The following is a 17,256-nucleotide window of genomic DNA, read 5'->3' on the forward strand; positions in this document are numbered from 1 at the left end:
GCACATTCTCTGGACCCCAAAACTTTTCACAGAGGCTGGACTCCAGCTGTTCCTTCCGGTGGGGCAGACGGACATTTCTCAGGGTTTAAAAATGTTTCTATCCCGAAAGGAGGCTAGAAGTTTCCAGGCAAGCTGCCGCCTGTGGCTTAGTGAGTGTTTGTGGCTATAGGTGCTGGTCCATGTGGGTGTTTGCAGGGACCCAAGGAGACAGGGACTCTTGGAAGGCAGGAACCTTCACAGGGTAGGGGACTTGCAGATGACCCAAGTTTGTCTTTGGTGGCCTTGACGCTCTCGCTCTTCTCTAGTCCTGCCAACCCTCCCCAGCAGGGAGGGGTCCCCAGCTGTCGTTCCTTGTGGGGGAAGGGGGCCATGGAGAGGCAGGGCCTGGCTAAGACACCCCGGGCCTGCCACGGCCACGGCGGGCACATGGCAAGTTAACGGTCCCTGCTGTGGCGTGGGGGCCACATGAGGGGAATGCCCTGGAATGCTGCCCCAAGGGGTGGGGCTGGCCCCTTGTTGGCCGGCGCTCTGTCTCTCAGGTTCCTGGCCCACAGTCCTCTTCCTGCAGCTGTTCCTTCAGGAAGGACATGTGCCGGCCACATGTGGGTGGGCAGGGTAGGCGGCCAGTGGCTTTCCTGGGCACTGTCTCCCCAGGGTGTCTCTGCGGGGAGAGGCCAGTGGGCTTTCAGGCCCCGAGGACAGTGGCTCCACAGAGCTTCACGGGCCCAGTGGGGCCTTAGGGCTTAGGACTTTAACACGATCTTTCCCTGGGGACACGGGGGAAGGCTCTGAGGGGCTGTGCACAGTTGTGTGTGACCCCCAGTGTCCTGCCCGCCTGGGAAGGACAGGGCTGGAGCCGGGACCTGCCCTGCAGCCCAGCCGAAGAGGGTCCTGGGCCGCAGCCAGCCCCCAAGGAGATTGCAGACCTGTAGTGTTTCTGTCGTTTTCTCTTTCCACCAGCCTGGCCAGCGCTCTGGGCAGCATTCAGTGTCGGGCTGGGGGAGGGGAGGTTGGGCAGGATCCGGACAGTGGCCCCTTCCTGGGCTGAGGGGAGGGGACTGGACAGGCCGTGTCTGTGTCTGCCCGCAGAGCCAGCAGCCGCCCCCGCCCAGCCAGCACCTCCCCAAGCCCAAGGGGGATGTGGCCCTGAAGATGCGGGCATCCGTGCGCATGACCCGCTACCTCGAGTCCTGGGGGGCCGCACGGCCCTTTGCACACCTCAACCACCGCGAGAGCGTGAGCAGCAACGAGACCCCTATCCCCAACGGACGGAGGCCCAAGGTAGGACCCTCCCTCCCAGACTGCTCCGCACCTGCCCCGAGGATCCGAGAGTGCGGGAGATGATAGACCCAGTCTTGGGACAGACTTAGGGGTCCTGCTTTGCAGAATAACTTCCTCTCTCCCTTCTCTTCCAGGCCATTCCCCTGCGGCGCCACCGGGCCCCTGACAGGTACATGCACTGTGCCTTCCTCTCTGTCAACCTGTGGCCTCTTTTCCTGGCCAAATGCTGCCCCCGTCACCTCCTCCAGGCAGGCTGCCTTGACCATCCTCTGTCCAGGAGGGCAACCCTGACCATGGAGTTTGCCATGGCTTGGCTCAAAGTGTTTCTAGGAATCAGAACTTTACAATAATAGAGTTGTGTACCCACCCCGCGGTCAGGTCGGTGGGGTTGGTGTGAGGGACCCGTGTGTGTTTAGCGGAAGAGGCCTTAGCCTGGGGGCCGAGGTCTGTCCTTTGCTTCTTATTGAGCTTCTGGCCAGCTGGGTGATGCTGTCTGGTGTGGGGTCTCCGCTTGCCCTCTCTGGGCCTCAGTGGGACCTTCCTGTGTCCCTGGGGCCTCTGGCAGGCATCTGGGGACCCATCCGGGTGAGCCCTCTCGTCTACACTCCTGCCTTTGGGCAAGTTGTGGTCCTGGGGTGATGCAGTTGTGGGTTTCCGGGTTTCCTATCCAGGAGTGCATCCCCCAAGGGGAGGTCTGAGGACGACTCATACGACGAGGAGATCCTCTCGGCCATCGAGGGGCTTAGCTCCACGAGGTGAGACTCTGAGGCCTCTCCTTGTCCTGTCCCCCTCGGATGGGGGTTCCCCATTTGGCCAGGCCCACCCTGCGCCCTGGTGTCTGGTGGCCCAGCTCCAGTTGTGTCCACGGTGGCTCCTTCGCCTCCTGCGGGTGGGCCCCGTCTCCTCCCCCATCTCCTCCCAAGGGTGGGGCCCCCTAGTCCCCCGGGCCAGGTCTCACGGCCTGTGTCTGCCACCCCCCAGGCCCTGCTGCTCCAAGTCTGATGACTTCTACACCTTTGGGTCCATCTTCCTGGAGAAGGGCTTTGAGCGAGAGGTGAGGGCCCCCGAGCAGCCCCAGGAACGAGGGCTCCAAGGCCTGGGGGTGGGGGGTTGCGGAGGTGAAGGCTGTGGGACAGCCAACATTCCCACGTCTGTTCAGGGAGGGTGGTGGGGAGTCACCCCGGCTGGCCGTGGGGGTGGGGGCCCAGTCTGGCTCTGTTTGGACTCTCTTCCTGCTGGCTCACCCCTGACATGCCCCCCCCACCCCGCCCCCACCCCGCCCCCATCAGTGATTCTCCCTCTTGGGTCTGGGAGAGGCTCCATTCAGATGCTAGGGAGCTTTGCCCATAAGGGCCAGTGCACGCCTTAGTCTGACAATATCAGCCTTATAGTTAGGAAAAAGTGCTTCTCCCTCTGGCTGCACGACGACATGCTTTTTGTACCAAGCGTTTACTTATTTCTTGAGCGCTACTGGGTTCTGGCAGTGTCCCAGGTACACACGTTATGCCACTGAAACCTCATGTGGCGGGACAGACGGCCGCTTGCTGCCTACTTCACAGACCCTTGATCTGTGTGGCCAGGGCTGGGACCTCTCTCCCCTCTCAGCGTCCAGGACTGGGGGGGTCTTTCTCTGGGGCTCCCTGAGCTGGCGGCTCCGTAGGAGCTTGGGGTCTGGGGGAGGTGTGGTCATCGGGAAACCTGTCTGGCAAGCCTTCCACTAGCTGTGTGACCCGGGTGGGCTGCTGGACTCTCTGAGCTTCAGGGTTGGTTGGTTTGTTTTTTCAAGTTTTATTTATTTATTTTGAGAAAGAGAGCACGAGTAGGGGAGGGGCGGAGAGAGGGAGAGAGAATCCTGAGTAGGCTCTGTGCTAAGTGTGGGGCTTGCTCCCACTGATGTGTGGCTCGATCTCACGACCACGAGGTCACGACCTGAGCCAACATCACGAGTCGACTGAGCTGTCCAAGCGTCCCAGCCTCAGTCTGCTCATCTGCGGTAGGAGCCCTGTGGCTGGAGACCATGAGATTGTGCCCGGTGTAGGGGGGCAGACAGCACTAGCTAGGGGCTCAGCCCCGGCCTTACTCCTTGGCTTGGGCTGGGGACGGACCCACCACCAGCCCAGAGCTCAGACTTGGTTCCCATCCACAGGCTTGGGGCCATGGGTTCTTCAGGAACCTGGGAAATCAAGTCAGAGACCCCGGGCGGGGTGGGGGAGGGGCAGGGACGGCTCTAAACATCAAGGAGCCATGCCCAGTGGAGCTCATGAGGGTTATTTGGTCGTGATGATGTCCCATCGCCACCTGGAGCTCAAGGAGGGTGTTTTTAAGGTGATTAACCCGAGCCGGGGTGGGCGATGAAGGGGTCAGAGCAAGTGGCCCTGTGGGCGGGGCCTCTGCCACCCCTGATAGTCCCCACCGCCCCCAGTACCGCCTGGCGCCCATCCCCCGGGTCCGCCACTATTTCGCCTGCGCCAGCCTCGTCTTCGTCTGCATCCTGCTCGTTCACGTCCTGCTCTTGCCCAGGTCAGTTGGCGTGGCGGGACCATCCAGCCCACTGGGGTTGGGCCAGGAGGGGCGGTGACCTTGCAGGGCTCACCAGAGGACCTGCCGGCGCTCTTGACCGGCAGGAGGGGGCTGGTTTTTGAGACGGGAGAAACTGGACTGGGGTTGTGGCCGCACGCCTGGGGTCACTAGAGCTGATTTTTGTTGTCACTGACTGTCCGGCTGCAGGCCTCCCCCTCCCACACACGCCTCCCCTCCCCAGTCCCCTGTGGGCTCAGGGCCCTCTCCGGGCGCACGGCCAGGGTATCAGGAGCCGCGGAGATTCGTGCTCCTGCTTCAAAGGCCCTGCTGGGTGGGGGGGAAGGGTTGGGGGTGAGGTCACAGGGAAGGAGTAAGGTCAGGTACTTGGCGGTTTCGGGAAGGGTGGTCTGGCCAAAGGGTCCGCGAGGACTGGGGTTCAGTATGTGCCTAATAAAGACCAAATAGGAAGCACTTTTATATGGCACTTTGGTGCCGGACAGGAGTCTAAAGTCTGTGTAACCACGGGCCCTGCGTGCCGGGAGTGGGCAGCTGGACCACAGTTCTCAAAGATCCCCTTTGCTGCGTGTAGGCAGTAGTCTGGGGGGGGGCAGGAAGTGGCCGGGAGCTGGAGAATTGGGGTGCTGGTGGGTAGGGGGGCCTGCCTGTGTCTTGGCCCTGGGCAGACGGTCCTCCAGAACTAAGGTTTTCTCCTCTCCAGGATGGCGGCCCTGGGTGTGTCCTTCGGGCTGGTGGCCTGTGTGCTGGGGCTGGTGCTGGGCCTGTGCTTTGCCCACGAGTTCCTGGTGAGTGGGAAAGCCCGAGCGGGCACCTGGCCGGGCCCTGCCCCACCGGCCCTCCTGCTGCCTCCACTCTTCCCCGGAGCCCTCCGTGCTCAACTTCGCCCCTGCTGCCTGGATGACAGTTTGCCGGGCGCTTCTCCCAGTCATCTGCCCTCCCAGGCTGCTGCTGGCCCCCAAGTGGCTGTGGCCGTCCCCGGCCCGAAGGGTGGGAACGTCCCTTCTGTCTGTGCACCCCATGAGTGCTGAGCTCTGGGCTGGGCACGGGCACAGCGCACCTGCTGACGGTCACTAGCTCTTGGGAGCTCTTGGGAGCTCGCGCATCCGCCGGGCCGCTGCACCGTGGGCTCCTTGTCCGGGTGCTGGCGCCGGCCACCTGACCCCGTGCCTCCACAGAGGTGCTGCCCCGCCCGAGGGACACTGCAGGCCATCTCCGAGAGGGTGGAGACCCAGCCCCTGCTGCGGCTGTCCCTGGCCATCCTGACCATTGGCAGCCTGCTCAGCATCGCCATCGTCAACCTGGTGGGTTCCGGGGGTGGGGGAGGCGGGCCCTGGCAAGGACCCCTCGAGCCTGAGCATGCTTCCCGGGTGGAGGGGGCCAGTGTTTGACCCTGGGAAGCTTCAGATTCTCGAATCCCATCATCCTGTTGCCTGAGAGCTGCATCTGGTGTAGCCCCTGCAGAGCGCAGCGGGCAGGCTCTGGGAGGTTCCCGAGGCAGGCCTGGTTTGCAGAAAAGGACTTGGGGACCCCATAGAGCTTCCGTGGCTAGCCCCACGAGGCCGCGATGTCTTGAATCACCAGCGTTTTGGCATCCTCGCCTTTCTTTGTGGTCCCCTGAGGAGGCCCTGTCTTTCTCTCTCTGAGACTCCATTTCCTCACTAAGGAGTGGTTGCCCGGGCACAGGCCCGGAGGACACTTGAGCCCCTGCTTCTCAGGCCTTGCTCGCGTGCTCAGTGCTGCAGACAGCACCTGTCCCTGCTGGTCCTCCCAGCTCTGACATCTAGAGCTAGGGTGTCTCCGTGTCCTGGAGACTCTGTGACCACCACACTCTGTGTCACCTGGGGAGCAGGGGGCTCATTGTCCATGTTGATCCCAGCTTCTCCCCCCACCCCCCACACCTCCCACCATCAGCTTCTGATGCTCTGGGGACAGTGTGCGTATGGCTTCATTCTACACCCTTCTCTCCCCCAGACCCCACTGTGGAGCTGAGGACCGTGCTGGGGAATTGGGGCAGTGACTCTGGCCACACTCAGAGCTGGGCCTGGCAGATGTCGCGGAGGCCTCGGGCCCAGCCCTCTGGCCCCTCCCCACCCCTGCTTGGTCCTGGCAGGTCCTGGAGTCCCAGGTCCCCGGACCACCCCTCATGGTGACCTGTCTCCTCTGTAGCCGCTGATGCCTTTCCCGGCCCTGAGGCAGCCTGCAGGCAACCAGAGCTTGGCGGATGGGGACGTGAGCAGCAGGGAGCTGGCCCCGTGCAAGCTCCTCCCGGTGAGTGCGGCCGGACTTCTGGGCACCGCGTGTCCCCACCTGGACCGCTCCCGCACAGCTCGAGACGTTGAAGGCACTCATCCCGAGTGGTGGTGAATTGGGAGCTGGTCTCTGAAGGGCAAGAAGGTTATGGGACAGGGGGGTGGAGCGGGGCCAGTTGGGAGATGGGGCCAGGGGTGGCTTTGATCTAGATCAGGGGGGACCATGAGTGTCTCTCTTCTGGGGGCAGTGGGGAGCCACAGCATGATCTTGAGGAGAGGAACGTGGGCAGAGATGCACTTCGGGAAGGGCAGGCTCCTGGCCGAGCCGGAGGCAGGGAGGCCGCTCGGGTGTGTGCGTACCACCTTGGTCACGTCCACATGCCGCCGCCTTCTTTCCTTTCGAGGAGCCCGTTTGCCGCAAGTAGAAGCAAACATACAGTGAAGTTTTAGACTCTGTTGTCTGCTTTGTTAAGAAGGGTCGTCAAGGCAAGAGGGCAGCGCCGCAGACAGGCCGGCTCCTCACGGGTCCCCCGAGCGGGGCCGGGGCTCCGGGTCAGTGTGCCGCGGCTAGAGGCGGCCCTCTCTGGCGACCCCCGGTCCGGGGGGTGCCTCGCGGTGACCGACGTCCCCCCGCCTCCCCAGTATTACACCTGCAGCTGCATCCTGGCCTTTGTCGCCTGCTCCGTCTTCCTGCGGATGAGCCTGGAGCTGAAGGTGGTGCTGCTGACGGTGGCCCTGGTGGCCTACCTGGTGCTCTTCAACATCTCCCCGTGCTGGCAGTGGGACTGCTGCAGCCACAGCCTGGCCAACCTCACCAAGACCAACGGCACCCTCAGGTGGGGCCCGCGGCGCCCCTCCCGACCGCGCTCCACGGCAGCACCTCCCTTTGGTTCCGCCGTCGTTTCGAGCTGCGGGACGGTTGCGTTGGGTCCCCTCTGGACTGGACGCCTGTGGGGTGGACCTGCAGGCGGCACGCTTGCCATGTGACAGGCAAGCGACGGTCTCGGGCTGCTACGCTCAGAGCTGGAGAGGGACTCGTTTGCAGGTTCTCTGGGGGACGCCTGGAGGCCTGGTCGCACGGAGGCCTCCTGGGTCATCCGGTCTCTATGCCGCTCGGGGGGTGGGCCGGGGGGGAGGCCTCAGCTCTAGTCCAGGCCCCCTCCTTCATCCGTGTCCTGGAGGTCCAGAGAGTTCTGGAAAGCACTGTTGTCTGACACTCGAAGGGCTGGCGCGTGGGTGCTTTTGGGGGCTCTCGGCCCCGGTGGGTTGAGGAGAGGGGCCTGGCTCCCCTTGAACTTAGAAGGCTGGAGTTTCGGGACCCAGAACAAAACCTGCTCCTGTGGGTCTGCGGCACCTGCAAACCCCACCTGCCAACCTGGAAGTCCCCGACTCACTTTGAGGACTCACCTGCCTGCAGAGCTTTTCCTACAGACTTTGCCGTGGCTATCCTTGGTCATCCGGGTATGAGCTGTGGTGTCGCCGCGGTGAGGCCTCTCCCACCTCCCCGTCAAACCCTCTTTTCTGTACAAGTTGACGCTGCCTTTAGCGTCTCCGCCATGAGGACACGAGCTCGGATGGCAGAGATCTCTGTCCCGTTCACGCCTTCCCGCAGGCTGGCTCTGGCCCGCCCCCCGCCGCCCCCTGCATCTGAGGACTGGGCGGGAGGCTGGAGATGACTCCTGCTTTTTCCCTTCGTGTCCAGCAGCTCCCCGTTCTGTCTGTGGAAGGACCCGAAGGCAATGATCAATTTCTACCTGGTTTTGTTTTACGTCACCCTCATCATGCTCTCCAGACAGGTACCGCCTGGGGAGCCCCCAGCATCCCTTGCTCAGCTCGGAGAGAGAACTGGGATGGGGCGGGAACTTCCGCAGATTTGGGGCAGACAGCCCTGCAGGGAAGCTCTGGTCCCTCGGGGAGGGGTCCCCGCGTCCTCACCTCCCTGTTATCGCCTCCCATCAGGACACCAGTGACATCTGGTCACGTGGGTCACTTGAGAACTGAGTCACGGCTGACTGGGACTCTAAGGCCACTGGGAGGTGGCTGTTGAGTGGGAGCCATTTGCCAGGGACAGAGGGTGGAAGGGCGTACGGGACGGCTCCGCAGCCCCAGGGTGATGGGCGCGCCCTGCTGCTTCTCGGCCTGTGTCATTCTGCCCCCGCTCACCGCGGCCAGGACACTGATGCTCCCCCATCGTCTGCAGATTGACTATTACTGCCGCTTGGATTGCTTGTGGAAGAAGAAGTTCAAAAAGGAACACGAGGAGTTTGAAACCATGGAGAACGTGAACCGCCTCCTTCTGGAGAACGTCTTGCCAGCCCACGTGGCCGCACACTTCATTGGTGACAAGCTAAATGAGGTGCGGTGCGAGCGGGGCCTGGGTCACTAGGGCAGGGCGTCTGAGGGTCCAGATGCAGCCCCCGGGACCTCACGTCCCGGGGCCCTGGACCTCGCCCCTGTACGAGGGGGCGCACGGGTCAGGGTGGCTGTGAGGACCGGATGTACGTCCAGGCATTTGTAATCTGGACAATCCGTGTGGATGAAAGCGTGCGCTCCGCCAGTTCTGGGTCGCCGTTTCACAGATAAGGAAGCAGGCCTTATCCGCAATGGGTGCGGAAGCCAGGTCTCCTGTGATCTGGGACCTCCTCCCACCCCAGGGGCTCTCAGCCTCAGCCAGGAGACCCAGGGTACTGAAGGGCCAAAGCCAACCAGGGCCTGGCCTGCCCCAAGCAGCGGACTCACGGCCTTATTTCTGTAACAGCCCCCAGATGGGTCTCCGTGGAAGCCGGGCGGAGCGGCACCTGCCTGGCGCCCCCTCCCGAGTTTGGTGGGGCGGCCGAGGAGCCGCGTCCCTGTCTGCTCCCGGTCCCTTCCGGGGCCGGGGGGCCTAAGGTGGCCTGCTTCCTTCCCCGCCCCCACCCAGGACTGGTACCATCAGTCCTACGACTGTGTGTGTGTCATGTTTGCGTCGGTGCCGGACTTCAAAGTCTTCTACACGGAGTGCGACGTCAACAAGGAGGGGCTGGAGTGCCTGCGTCTGCTGAACGAGATCATCTCCGACTTCGACGAGGTAGGGCCTCTGGGCCGAGCCGCGGGGGGGCGGGGCGCGGAGCGACACGCACGGCCGAAGGTGCACATCTGCCTCTCCTCGCTTCTTCAGTAAGTGTTGTTATCTTCTCTGGGACGGGCAGCCTGCGAAGATTAGATTTAGGTCCTTGAAGAACTGGCAGTCCCTTATCTGCGGTTTCGGTTCCCCGGGTGAAGGAGCGGACCCTCCGCCTGACGTGTGGTCAGAAGGTCAGCTGTAGCCTGACGCCATGTCACAACGGCCAGGTCATTCACCTCGCTTCGTGTCCTCACGAGGAGGAGGATGAATGAATACAGTAACGACTTTCTGAGTGAGACCATTCACGTAGCTTCTATTACAGGACGTTGTTCTGTTCTGTTGTTGACCTTTCCCTGTGCCTGACGTGTACGCTGAACATCGTAGGGATGTGCGTGCAGGCGGGAGCACTCACCGTAAAGGCTTCGGGAGTCTGAGGTGTTAGGCGTCCCCTGGGGGTCCTGGAGTCGGTGAGGGGAGGGGCTCCTGTAGTTTGATTTCCAGCAAGTCTACACTGTCAGCTGGTCTAGAGGAAGTCAGTCGGTTTGGACTTGATTCTCAGCTGCAAGCAGTCGACATTCCTGGGTAGATACTGTTGGGCTGTGCTTTGTGCTTGGTCCTTAAAAAGGAGAGTCCAGGTGCCCCAGGAGGGGCCGAGGAGCAGACGGACGAACCCCGGGAAGCCGGAGTCAGGAGGAGCAGGGCTGAAAGCCAGAGGCCGTGTCCCTGCGTGGACTGGCTGTCTGCCCACATGGGGAGGCCGAGCGTGAGAACTTAGCAGCAGTGGCGAGAGGGACCCCACCCCTTCTCAGACCCTGGGGTGGGCCTGGGCTGCGGCTGGGCCATACGGCTCTGTGTCCCTTCATCCCGCAGCTGCTCCTAAAGCCCAAGTTCAGCAGTGTGGAGAAGATCAAGACCATTGGCAGCACGTACATGGCAGCCGTGGGGCTCAGCGTCCCCTCAGGGACTGAGAACCAGGTACCGAGCTGAGCTGGTGGCCGCGGGTCCCAGCCCCACGTTAGGGGGACTCAACAGTTCCCAGACCTATCACCTGACTTCGAGGGGACACCCCTTCCTGCCCTGTCCTATGAGGGAGGGGCAGAGGACCTCACAACTCAGCCCGGGGGAGGCATCTGGTGGGGAGTGAGGTGGCTAACACCCCGTGGAGGAGGGAAGACGGGGCACGGGATCCCACGGCCCCTGTCCCACAGGACCTGGAGCGGCAGCACGTGCACATCGGCATCATGGTGGAGTTCAGCATCGCCCTGATGAGCAAGCTGGACGGCATCAACCGGCACTCCTTCAACTCCTTCCGCCTGCGAGTCGGTGAGGGCCCGAGGGTAGGGTGGGCCGGGCCACGCCAGGGTGGGAGGCTGCGGTGGGTCCCGGAGCCCGGCAAGCCCACGCTCGGGTCTGTCGGTGCACCTGACTGGATGGTAGGAAAGGTCTGAGAAATCCCTCTTGGCCACACAACCCCAGCAACTGGGTAACTACTCTTTCTTTGCATACTGTTAATAAAGTTACCTTTGAAAGTTTACATCAGAACGTATCACTACAGAAAACGGAGAACCAGAAATCGGGCTGGAATCCTTAAAATAATACTGAGAACAAAGCAGTTACGAGCCTGACTGCTCCGTGTTAGCTAACGGGGTTGGGACTCAAAGCCCGTTTATTCTTTGCTGGGAGATGAGCGGATACTGGAAAAGTGATGACCTCAGCCTGACGTCAGGAGCGAGCAGCTGGGAAGAGGGCCGCCCAGGGAGCACCTCTCCCACGTCCCCAGTGAGAGGTCCTGTCACAGGCTCGGGAAGCCCCCTCCAACCTGCATTTCAGCTGCTGGTCGGTGCTTCCTGGGGCTGCCGCTGGACTCTGTGGCCTCCCGTAGGGGCAGAGCCTGAGGCTTCGCCCCCCCCGACCTGCCAACTGCAAATGTCATCTTCAGGCATAAACCACGGGCCTGTGATCGCTGGAGTGATCGGGGCACGAAAGCCTCAGTATGATATCTGGGGAAACACGGTCAACGTCGCCAGCCGAATGGAGAGCACTGGAGAACTTGGCAAGATCCAGGTACACCCCAGCTGGGGAAACCCATGACCCGGGGGAGGAACTTCCCGGCGGGGGCGGGGGACCCAGGCATCCGTCAGCTTTGTGATTCCAGCCCAGACATGCTTGAGGGACACCAGACGTGGGTGTTCGGGGCTGGTTCCCGGCCATCCCTCCAACAGCAGGCGTTTCTCCTGCATCCCAAGAGTTTGTTGTCCTTTCCTTTTCAGGTTACTGAGGAGACATGCACCATCCTCCAGGGACTAGGTTATTCTTGCGAGTGCCGGGGACTGATTAACGTCAAAGGCAAAGGCGAGCTGAGGACTTACTTTGTCTGCACAGACACGGCAAAGTTCCAAGGGTCGGGACTGAATTGAGGGCTTCTGGGAGGTGAACATGCTGGAAGCGGATTTTCCGTCCCTGAAGCAAGACAGGGAGCACTCGGCCCTACGCCAGCCACAGAGGCATTCCAGGGGTTTGGCCATCACTACCCTGACAAGGTGGCTGTGTGTGGCCTCCTTGGACTTGTGCTAGAGGATTTCTTGGAACGTGCACCAGACTCCAGCCCGAGGCTACCACCGAGCCTCGCCACGCACAGGCAGCTGGGACATGCGGATCCCCTGGGTACTGTGGAGACCTCAGAGGGGGAGCCGGACACACAACTGGCCATGGCCTGCCAGCCGCATGGGTGGGACTGGTCTTTTCTAGGTACAGAACCACGACGAGCTGTCCGGGATGGGTTGGGCACGCCTTTCTCCCAGCGGAGCAGCAACAGGGCTGTACGTTTCTAACACAGGCACCCCGGTAAACAGAGCTGAAAATGCAGTTTTCCATCTATGGTTTCACACAGTAGGGAGAGAACAGCACAACAGAGGCTTGTTACTTGTCCTCTCTGGCAGGTGTTTGATTTAAATGGGTATAGGATTAGTGGAGTTTTACCCTTTCTAATGACTTCTTAGATGCCAGACAAAAATCTCTTCCCTCCAGCGTGTTGTCTTTTTAACCACGTCCGCTGACGGCTTAGCCCCGCTGGGGCTGAGAACACGGCTGTCACACAGCAAGAAGGCAAGGAGCGGCACAGCCCGGAAAGAAAGGCACGGCCTCTCAGCCCCTCCCTGACCACCGTGTGTACTTGGAGCGCCCTCCTGCTATCCTCACATCGCGGTTCCCGTCCTGGAAAGGAAGGGGGTCTGTGTAGACAGAAGGCAGACAACCTGTAGTGCTCCCTTTCTCTTCTTTAGTCCTCACAGCTCACTCGTAGAGCTTCAAGACGAAAAGCACGTCCTCCGCAAGCGTGCAGAAGAGGTTCCCGGATCTGGGAAGCCAGCCCGCTCAGAGATGCGGAGACAGACTTGTTCCAAACGGGAGGAATCAAATCAAGTGCAAAAAGCCAGGTTTGCGAGAGGTGTCTTCTGGTGCTGCAAGTCTAAGAGAATCAGAAGTCAGCCTTCACTGCGTTTCAAGGTTGAGGAGGAGCCAAACTGCTCGTTCCTGTTTCTGAATCAGTTTCACCACTGCATCCCCAGAGCACACCTGGGGCTCTAACATGGCTGAAGTTCACTACAGAGCAGGGATTCCCAGCTGGAGTCCTCCAGGAACCCCCCCGCAAGTACAGGGGCGCTAGTGCAGCTCTGAGGCCCGCATGTAACCGGAATAGAGGCGAACGAAGTATAAGAACTTGGATAAAGGAATTTTGTGGCGAGAATTCTGTTAAGGGGAATAACCTTAAACTGTTTTATGCACCGACTTTCCATATAAAGGGCTGGTTTCAGGGGGCACTACACTGAAATGCGTCCACTTAACTCAGCAGTGACCAGGGCTGCTCAACAGGGCTCTCCCGCAGTGTCAGGGAGGTTCTGTCACTGATGCGATATAGACACACACAGCCGTGTTGGGCCTCTCTGAGGTGGACATATTTCTACTTTTGCAATATTCGAATTACTTTTCTCTTCTGGCAACAGAAATCCCAATTAGGAGTTTAAAAAGTAGTTACCATAGATTTTTATTTCCAGTTCAAGCACTGTGCTCAGATAAAAATATTTTGTAAGTTTTTAGTTTTTCATGTGCAGACCCTAGTGCATAACTGACCATAAAAAGCACATATAGTTTTGATTTGCCTGTTTTCTGATCCCTGAGCCCTTTCTTCACAGGCGCCATTCTGTCTTAGGACAGGACAAGCGTCTTTGCTAACACTGACCTTTTCTAAGGGTCAAGGGCTTGCTTAAAGGTGGCCTCCCTGACTCTAGTGACAATCACACCTGAAGTTCTCTGGTTTACTCATTAAGAAAATTTCCTAATAGAGAAGAAGATCATTAACCAGCTTCTACACTGTGTATATAACAGGTCAACATACAGAAACAGGTTTTGAGAAGGTGCAAACAACTAGGAATTACTCTGTATCCTGAATATTTATAGATCTGTAACATTTGTTTCAAAATGTTTTATTTTCTTTTCATAAAGTACCAGTGTTTCTACTTTGTTTAGCATTTCATTCATTAAATTAGCAATCTGGAAAACGTGAATGTCCTAGTGTTTTGAATTTAATGTTTTCTTGGTTTCTACGTAGATCTAAAGTTTAAGAATCAATTACTGCCTGAATTATAACTGAAAGGTTAAAATTAAACTCTAAAAACACTTGATAAAATGTGTATTTGAACAATTTTAAAGGTCTTCTAGCATACAGTTTTAAGTAGGCTTTTATTTTTTCAAAGTTTGAGAGAGAGAGAGAGAGAGAGAGAGTGCAAGTGGGGGAGGGAGAGAGAGAGGGGTAGAGAGAGAATCCCAAGCAGACTCTGGGCTGCCAGCACAGAGCCCTATGTGGAGCTTGCACCCACAAAGCCGAGATCATGACCTGAGCCAAAACCGAGGTGCCCCTGTAGTAGGTTTTTAAAACACTGGGTCATTTCTAACTCTCTTGAGAGAATCCCTTCTCTTTCACCCTACTTGTTCTTGCTAAATGTTAGTTTCAAGGTCAGGACAATAAAACTAACACGACTTCCAGCTGGGGGGTTTTACAGAAGGGCTATGTACAGTCCACGCAGGGTCTTAAATGCGCCTCGTTCACTGAACAAGGCTGCAGTGTGGCGCCTGTTACAGGAGGGGGCCACACGTCTCACGGTCTCCTGCTCAGCTGCCTGCTTGAGCAGCTGACCTTTGCATTTCAGATAAAATTAGATGACTATTAGGGCAAGGGACACGCTGAGGCACGGGTGACCCGTGAGAAACGGTAAAAGAAATGTGAACGTGAAGCTCCATGATTCCCTTATTTAGCTTATCCTTTTACAGCAATTCTAAGTGACTGTCTCAAAAATGGAAAACGGCAAAGCAAACAGGACCTCCAGACAAGTCAGTGCTGTGATTTCTGGGGGAGGGGGAGGGTGGCACAGGAAAAGCACCTTGCACACACGGTGTCATTCCCAGCAGGTATGGAGGGGACGTACTAGCAGATTCTAAAAGTATGTTAAGTGTATTTGTTTCCACAATGTAACAATAGGAAATCTCACTGGATGGGGATTTGAAAGAAATGTCTTTGCTCTGGTCCCGTCTGTGCCCCCCAAGGAAGCGGCCTTATCACCATCTGACCCAAACGTGCCCAGGTCCACTCTTCCTTTCTGCTCCGGAGGGCAACAGGTCAGAGTCCATCCTATTCCTTCCTCACAAGGCCATTCTTTGAAGAAACCATCCAGATGAAATGTTTTGTAAGTCAGGAACTAGCTGGTTGTAATTTCTGAGGAGGGTGGCAAACGTGGAAAAATGAGGGACTTCAATTATTTGGGGGACTTGCCGCTTTTAACGAATGGTCCTGAAAAGGCTGTTTTACTTCCTAAGTGTTTCTCTATCACTTTATCCTCAGACCCAGCCCCGGGGAAAGGTCAAGGGCAGCTCAGCTGATAACACGCGACACAGCTCGCAGTCCCTGGCTCGGCTTTATTACCTAATAGAAGTCCAACCTCTGGAACGTTAATTGTTCCAAAGTTTAATTAAAAACACAATTTACAAATATTTACTATCTTCTGAAAAGGATTTCCAAGTGAAGAATGAAAAAACTATGTACATAATATATAATGAAGTACCAGTTAGCTTCAAACCCCATCCAGTCCACACTCGGCAACATCAGTCTTTTTAGGTTCTTCAAAATCTGAAAGAAAAAGTCACGGCTTCATTCAGCACTTCCCCCTTTTAAGGAAAAAGTAAAGGTGTCATCAGGAATAAGTGCTGACAGCCCTTCTTTACCACGTTCAAGGTTAAAGACTAGATGTGCTACTAGGGCATCACTGTGGCTCTGTCTGCAAATGTGTGAACCCGTTATTTCCTTTATATCTTGTCTCAAGAATAAAAGCAGTTTTTACACTATCGACATGCAGAGACAAAAACCTCCCCGGTGTTATTTGAAAGGAGATGTCCCTTTTGCTCGCGACAGCCTTCCATTTTCCCGGAGACACAAGGCACGTACCTTCCGTTAAATCCACGAAGTTGTTTTCCACGACGGGGGAGGGGATGGAAATCCCCATCGCCTTCCGAACCCCATACGTGCTCACGATATCACCTGGGGCGACTTGCTGTGCGAGTTCTTTCAGATTACTGGTCACTTGTTCAGCTGGGAAGGAAGACAAAAAGAAAAAGAAACACAGCTCTAGGTATTGAAACGTGGTTCCTTTAGATTAAAAAAAAAACAAGTCATAGGAACACCACAAACTTGACCCTGGGACAATGGGGTTCACACTGTGCAGATCCACTTACATTGCCTTTCTTCCCGATAACACAGGGCTGTAAATATATTTTCTCTTCTGATTTTAATACTTTCTCTTCTCTAGCTTTGTTGTATGAATCAGCATAGAACATACGAAATGTCAGCTGCCTGTTTACAGGTAAGGCTTCCAGGCAACAAAAGGCTATTACAGTAGTTAAGTCTGGGGGGAGTCAAAAATCACACATGGATTTTCAACTGCGCAGGGTGGGTGGTTGGGGTCAGCATCCCTAACCCCCACGTGTTCAAGGGTCCACTGTGTAAATGCAAAAAATAAATCACCTACAGTTCACTTTAGCACTGCTTCACAGCGGTGTCCCTTCTCAAGTTTTTCCCTTTAAATATCCCCCAAGTCTCCTTTTCCCGGAGGTGCGACCTACCGAGATGCATTTCCCTGTAAGAGGGGCCCAAGAGACAGATCATGTTGGGAGGGGGTCTGGTGCTCAGACGCTCGTTCTGGGCTTCCTGGAGCTCTCGGAGCAATCTGGTGGTCTCATCAAGTTTCTTCTGGAACATTTCAGCTTCTGTAAGGTACGAAGAATAACATGCTAAGGAAAACAGAGACATACTTGGGTTCCACCTTGTGTAGTAAAGGGAGTCCTGTGCTCTGGGGTTTTGCTGTTTATTGCCTAGTCTTCTCTCCTCAAAGGAGTGATCCCTTCCAAATGAGATCACCACCACAGACATGCTTTACTACTCACTGAAGCATGGCCAGCCAAGATTTCCTGTGGTGAATGGCTATGTTAATCTGTACTAATGTGACATTAAATCTGGACTGCCTGGGTCATGAAATGACACTCACCTTCAGAGTCAAACACTTCAACAGGAGCACCAAAATTTGTTACTGCTTTCAGCGCTGTGAGCCTGTCCTGATTACTGGAGTCTAAACGCCCCTCTGGCTCTATTTCTGTAATCTGCTTAAAAAAAAAAGAAAAAAAGAAGGAAAGGAAGAAAGGAATTATTTCAGCTTGTTAAGTCCCGTCAGTGCTGCCATGGAACGTCAGTAAGATGGCTTGTGTGTGCAGGCCAAGCTGTCCCACCTATTAACTTGGCAGTTAGAGTTCTGCTACCTATAAAAAATGTCTCTCCAGAATACGCACACTTCTCTAGTGAAATGATGTGTCATCACACATCACCTGTTCCATGTGGCAGCCACCTAAAAAGACTACAGGAATGAGGGCCTTGGTGATGTCTGCACCATGAAAAACTTTCGGGGACTGTGACAATGCCTCGCGCTTCCAAGGCTCACAGGCAGTGTCTTGGCCCCCGGTCCGTGCACCTGCAAACCCACAGCAGAT

At 57.2% G+C, this 17,256-nt stretch overlaps 2 protein-coding genes across 11 annotated transcripts in view; one reads left to right on the top strand and one right to left on the bottom strand.

Annotated features, from left to right (window-relative positions):
- ADCY7 (adenylate cyclase 7) overlaps window positions 1–13,733 on the top strand; it is a 59,183-nt gene extending 45,450 nt beyond the window's left edge. For 5 of the 7 annotated variants that reach the window (XM_078438627.2, XM_078438626.2, XM_078438624.2 and 2 more), the window contains exons 11-26: window positions 1,090–1,281; window positions 1,416–1,450; window positions 1,953–2,036; window positions 2,263–2,335; window positions 3,704–3,801; window positions 4,520–4,604; window positions 4,995–5,120; window positions 5,986–6,087; window positions 6,711–6,904; window positions 7,771–7,864; window positions 8,269–8,424; window positions 8,989–9,135; window positions 10,042–10,146; window positions 10,380–10,494; window positions 11,111–11,235; window positions 11,442–13,733. In XM_078438627.2, the coding sequence (XP_078294753.1) occupies window positions 1,090–1,281; window positions 1,416–1,450; window positions 1,953–2,036; window positions 2,263–2,335; window positions 3,704–3,801; window positions 4,520–4,604; window positions 4,995–5,120; window positions 5,986–6,087; window positions 6,711–6,904; window positions 7,771–7,864; window positions 8,269–8,424; window positions 8,989–9,135; window positions 10,042–10,146; window positions 10,380–10,494; window positions 11,111–11,235; window positions 11,442–11,588 (1,878 nt within the window). In that variant the 3' untranslated portion in view covers window positions 11,589–13,733. The other 2 variants (XM_078438628.2, XM_078438629.2) reach the window with 2 other exon arrangements.
- Window positions 13,734–15,118: 1,385 nt separating this feature from the next.
- The window catches only part of BRD7 (bromodomain containing 7), a 37,353-nt gene continuing 35,215 nt past the window's right edge, over window positions 15,119–17,256 (bottom strand). For 2 of the 4 annotated variants that reach the window (XM_078438630.2, XM_078438631.2), the window contains exons 14-17: window positions 16,761–16,875; window positions 16,339–16,482; window positions 15,665–15,808; window positions 15,119–15,349 (exon numbers count right to left, since the gene is read on the bottom strand). In XM_078438630.2, the coding sequence (XP_078294756.1) occupies window positions 15,294–15,349; window positions 15,665–15,808; window positions 16,339–16,482; window positions 16,761–16,875 (459 nt within the window). In that variant the 3' untranslated portion in view covers window positions 15,119–15,293. The remainder of the gene's footprint in view (window positions 15,350–15,664; window positions 15,809–16,338; window positions 16,483–16,760; window positions 16,876–17,256) is intronic. The other 2 variants (XM_060650803.3, XM_060650804.3) reach the window with 1 other exon arrangement.

The sequence above is a fragment of the Panthera onca genome, chromosome E2, assembly GCF_046562875.1.
Source record: "Panthera onca isolate mPanOnc1 chromosome E2, mPanOnc1 haplotype 2, whole genome shotgun sequence".
Taxonomy (NCBI): domain Eukaryota; kingdom Metazoa; phylum Chordata; class Mammalia; order Carnivora; family Felidae; genus Panthera; species Panthera onca.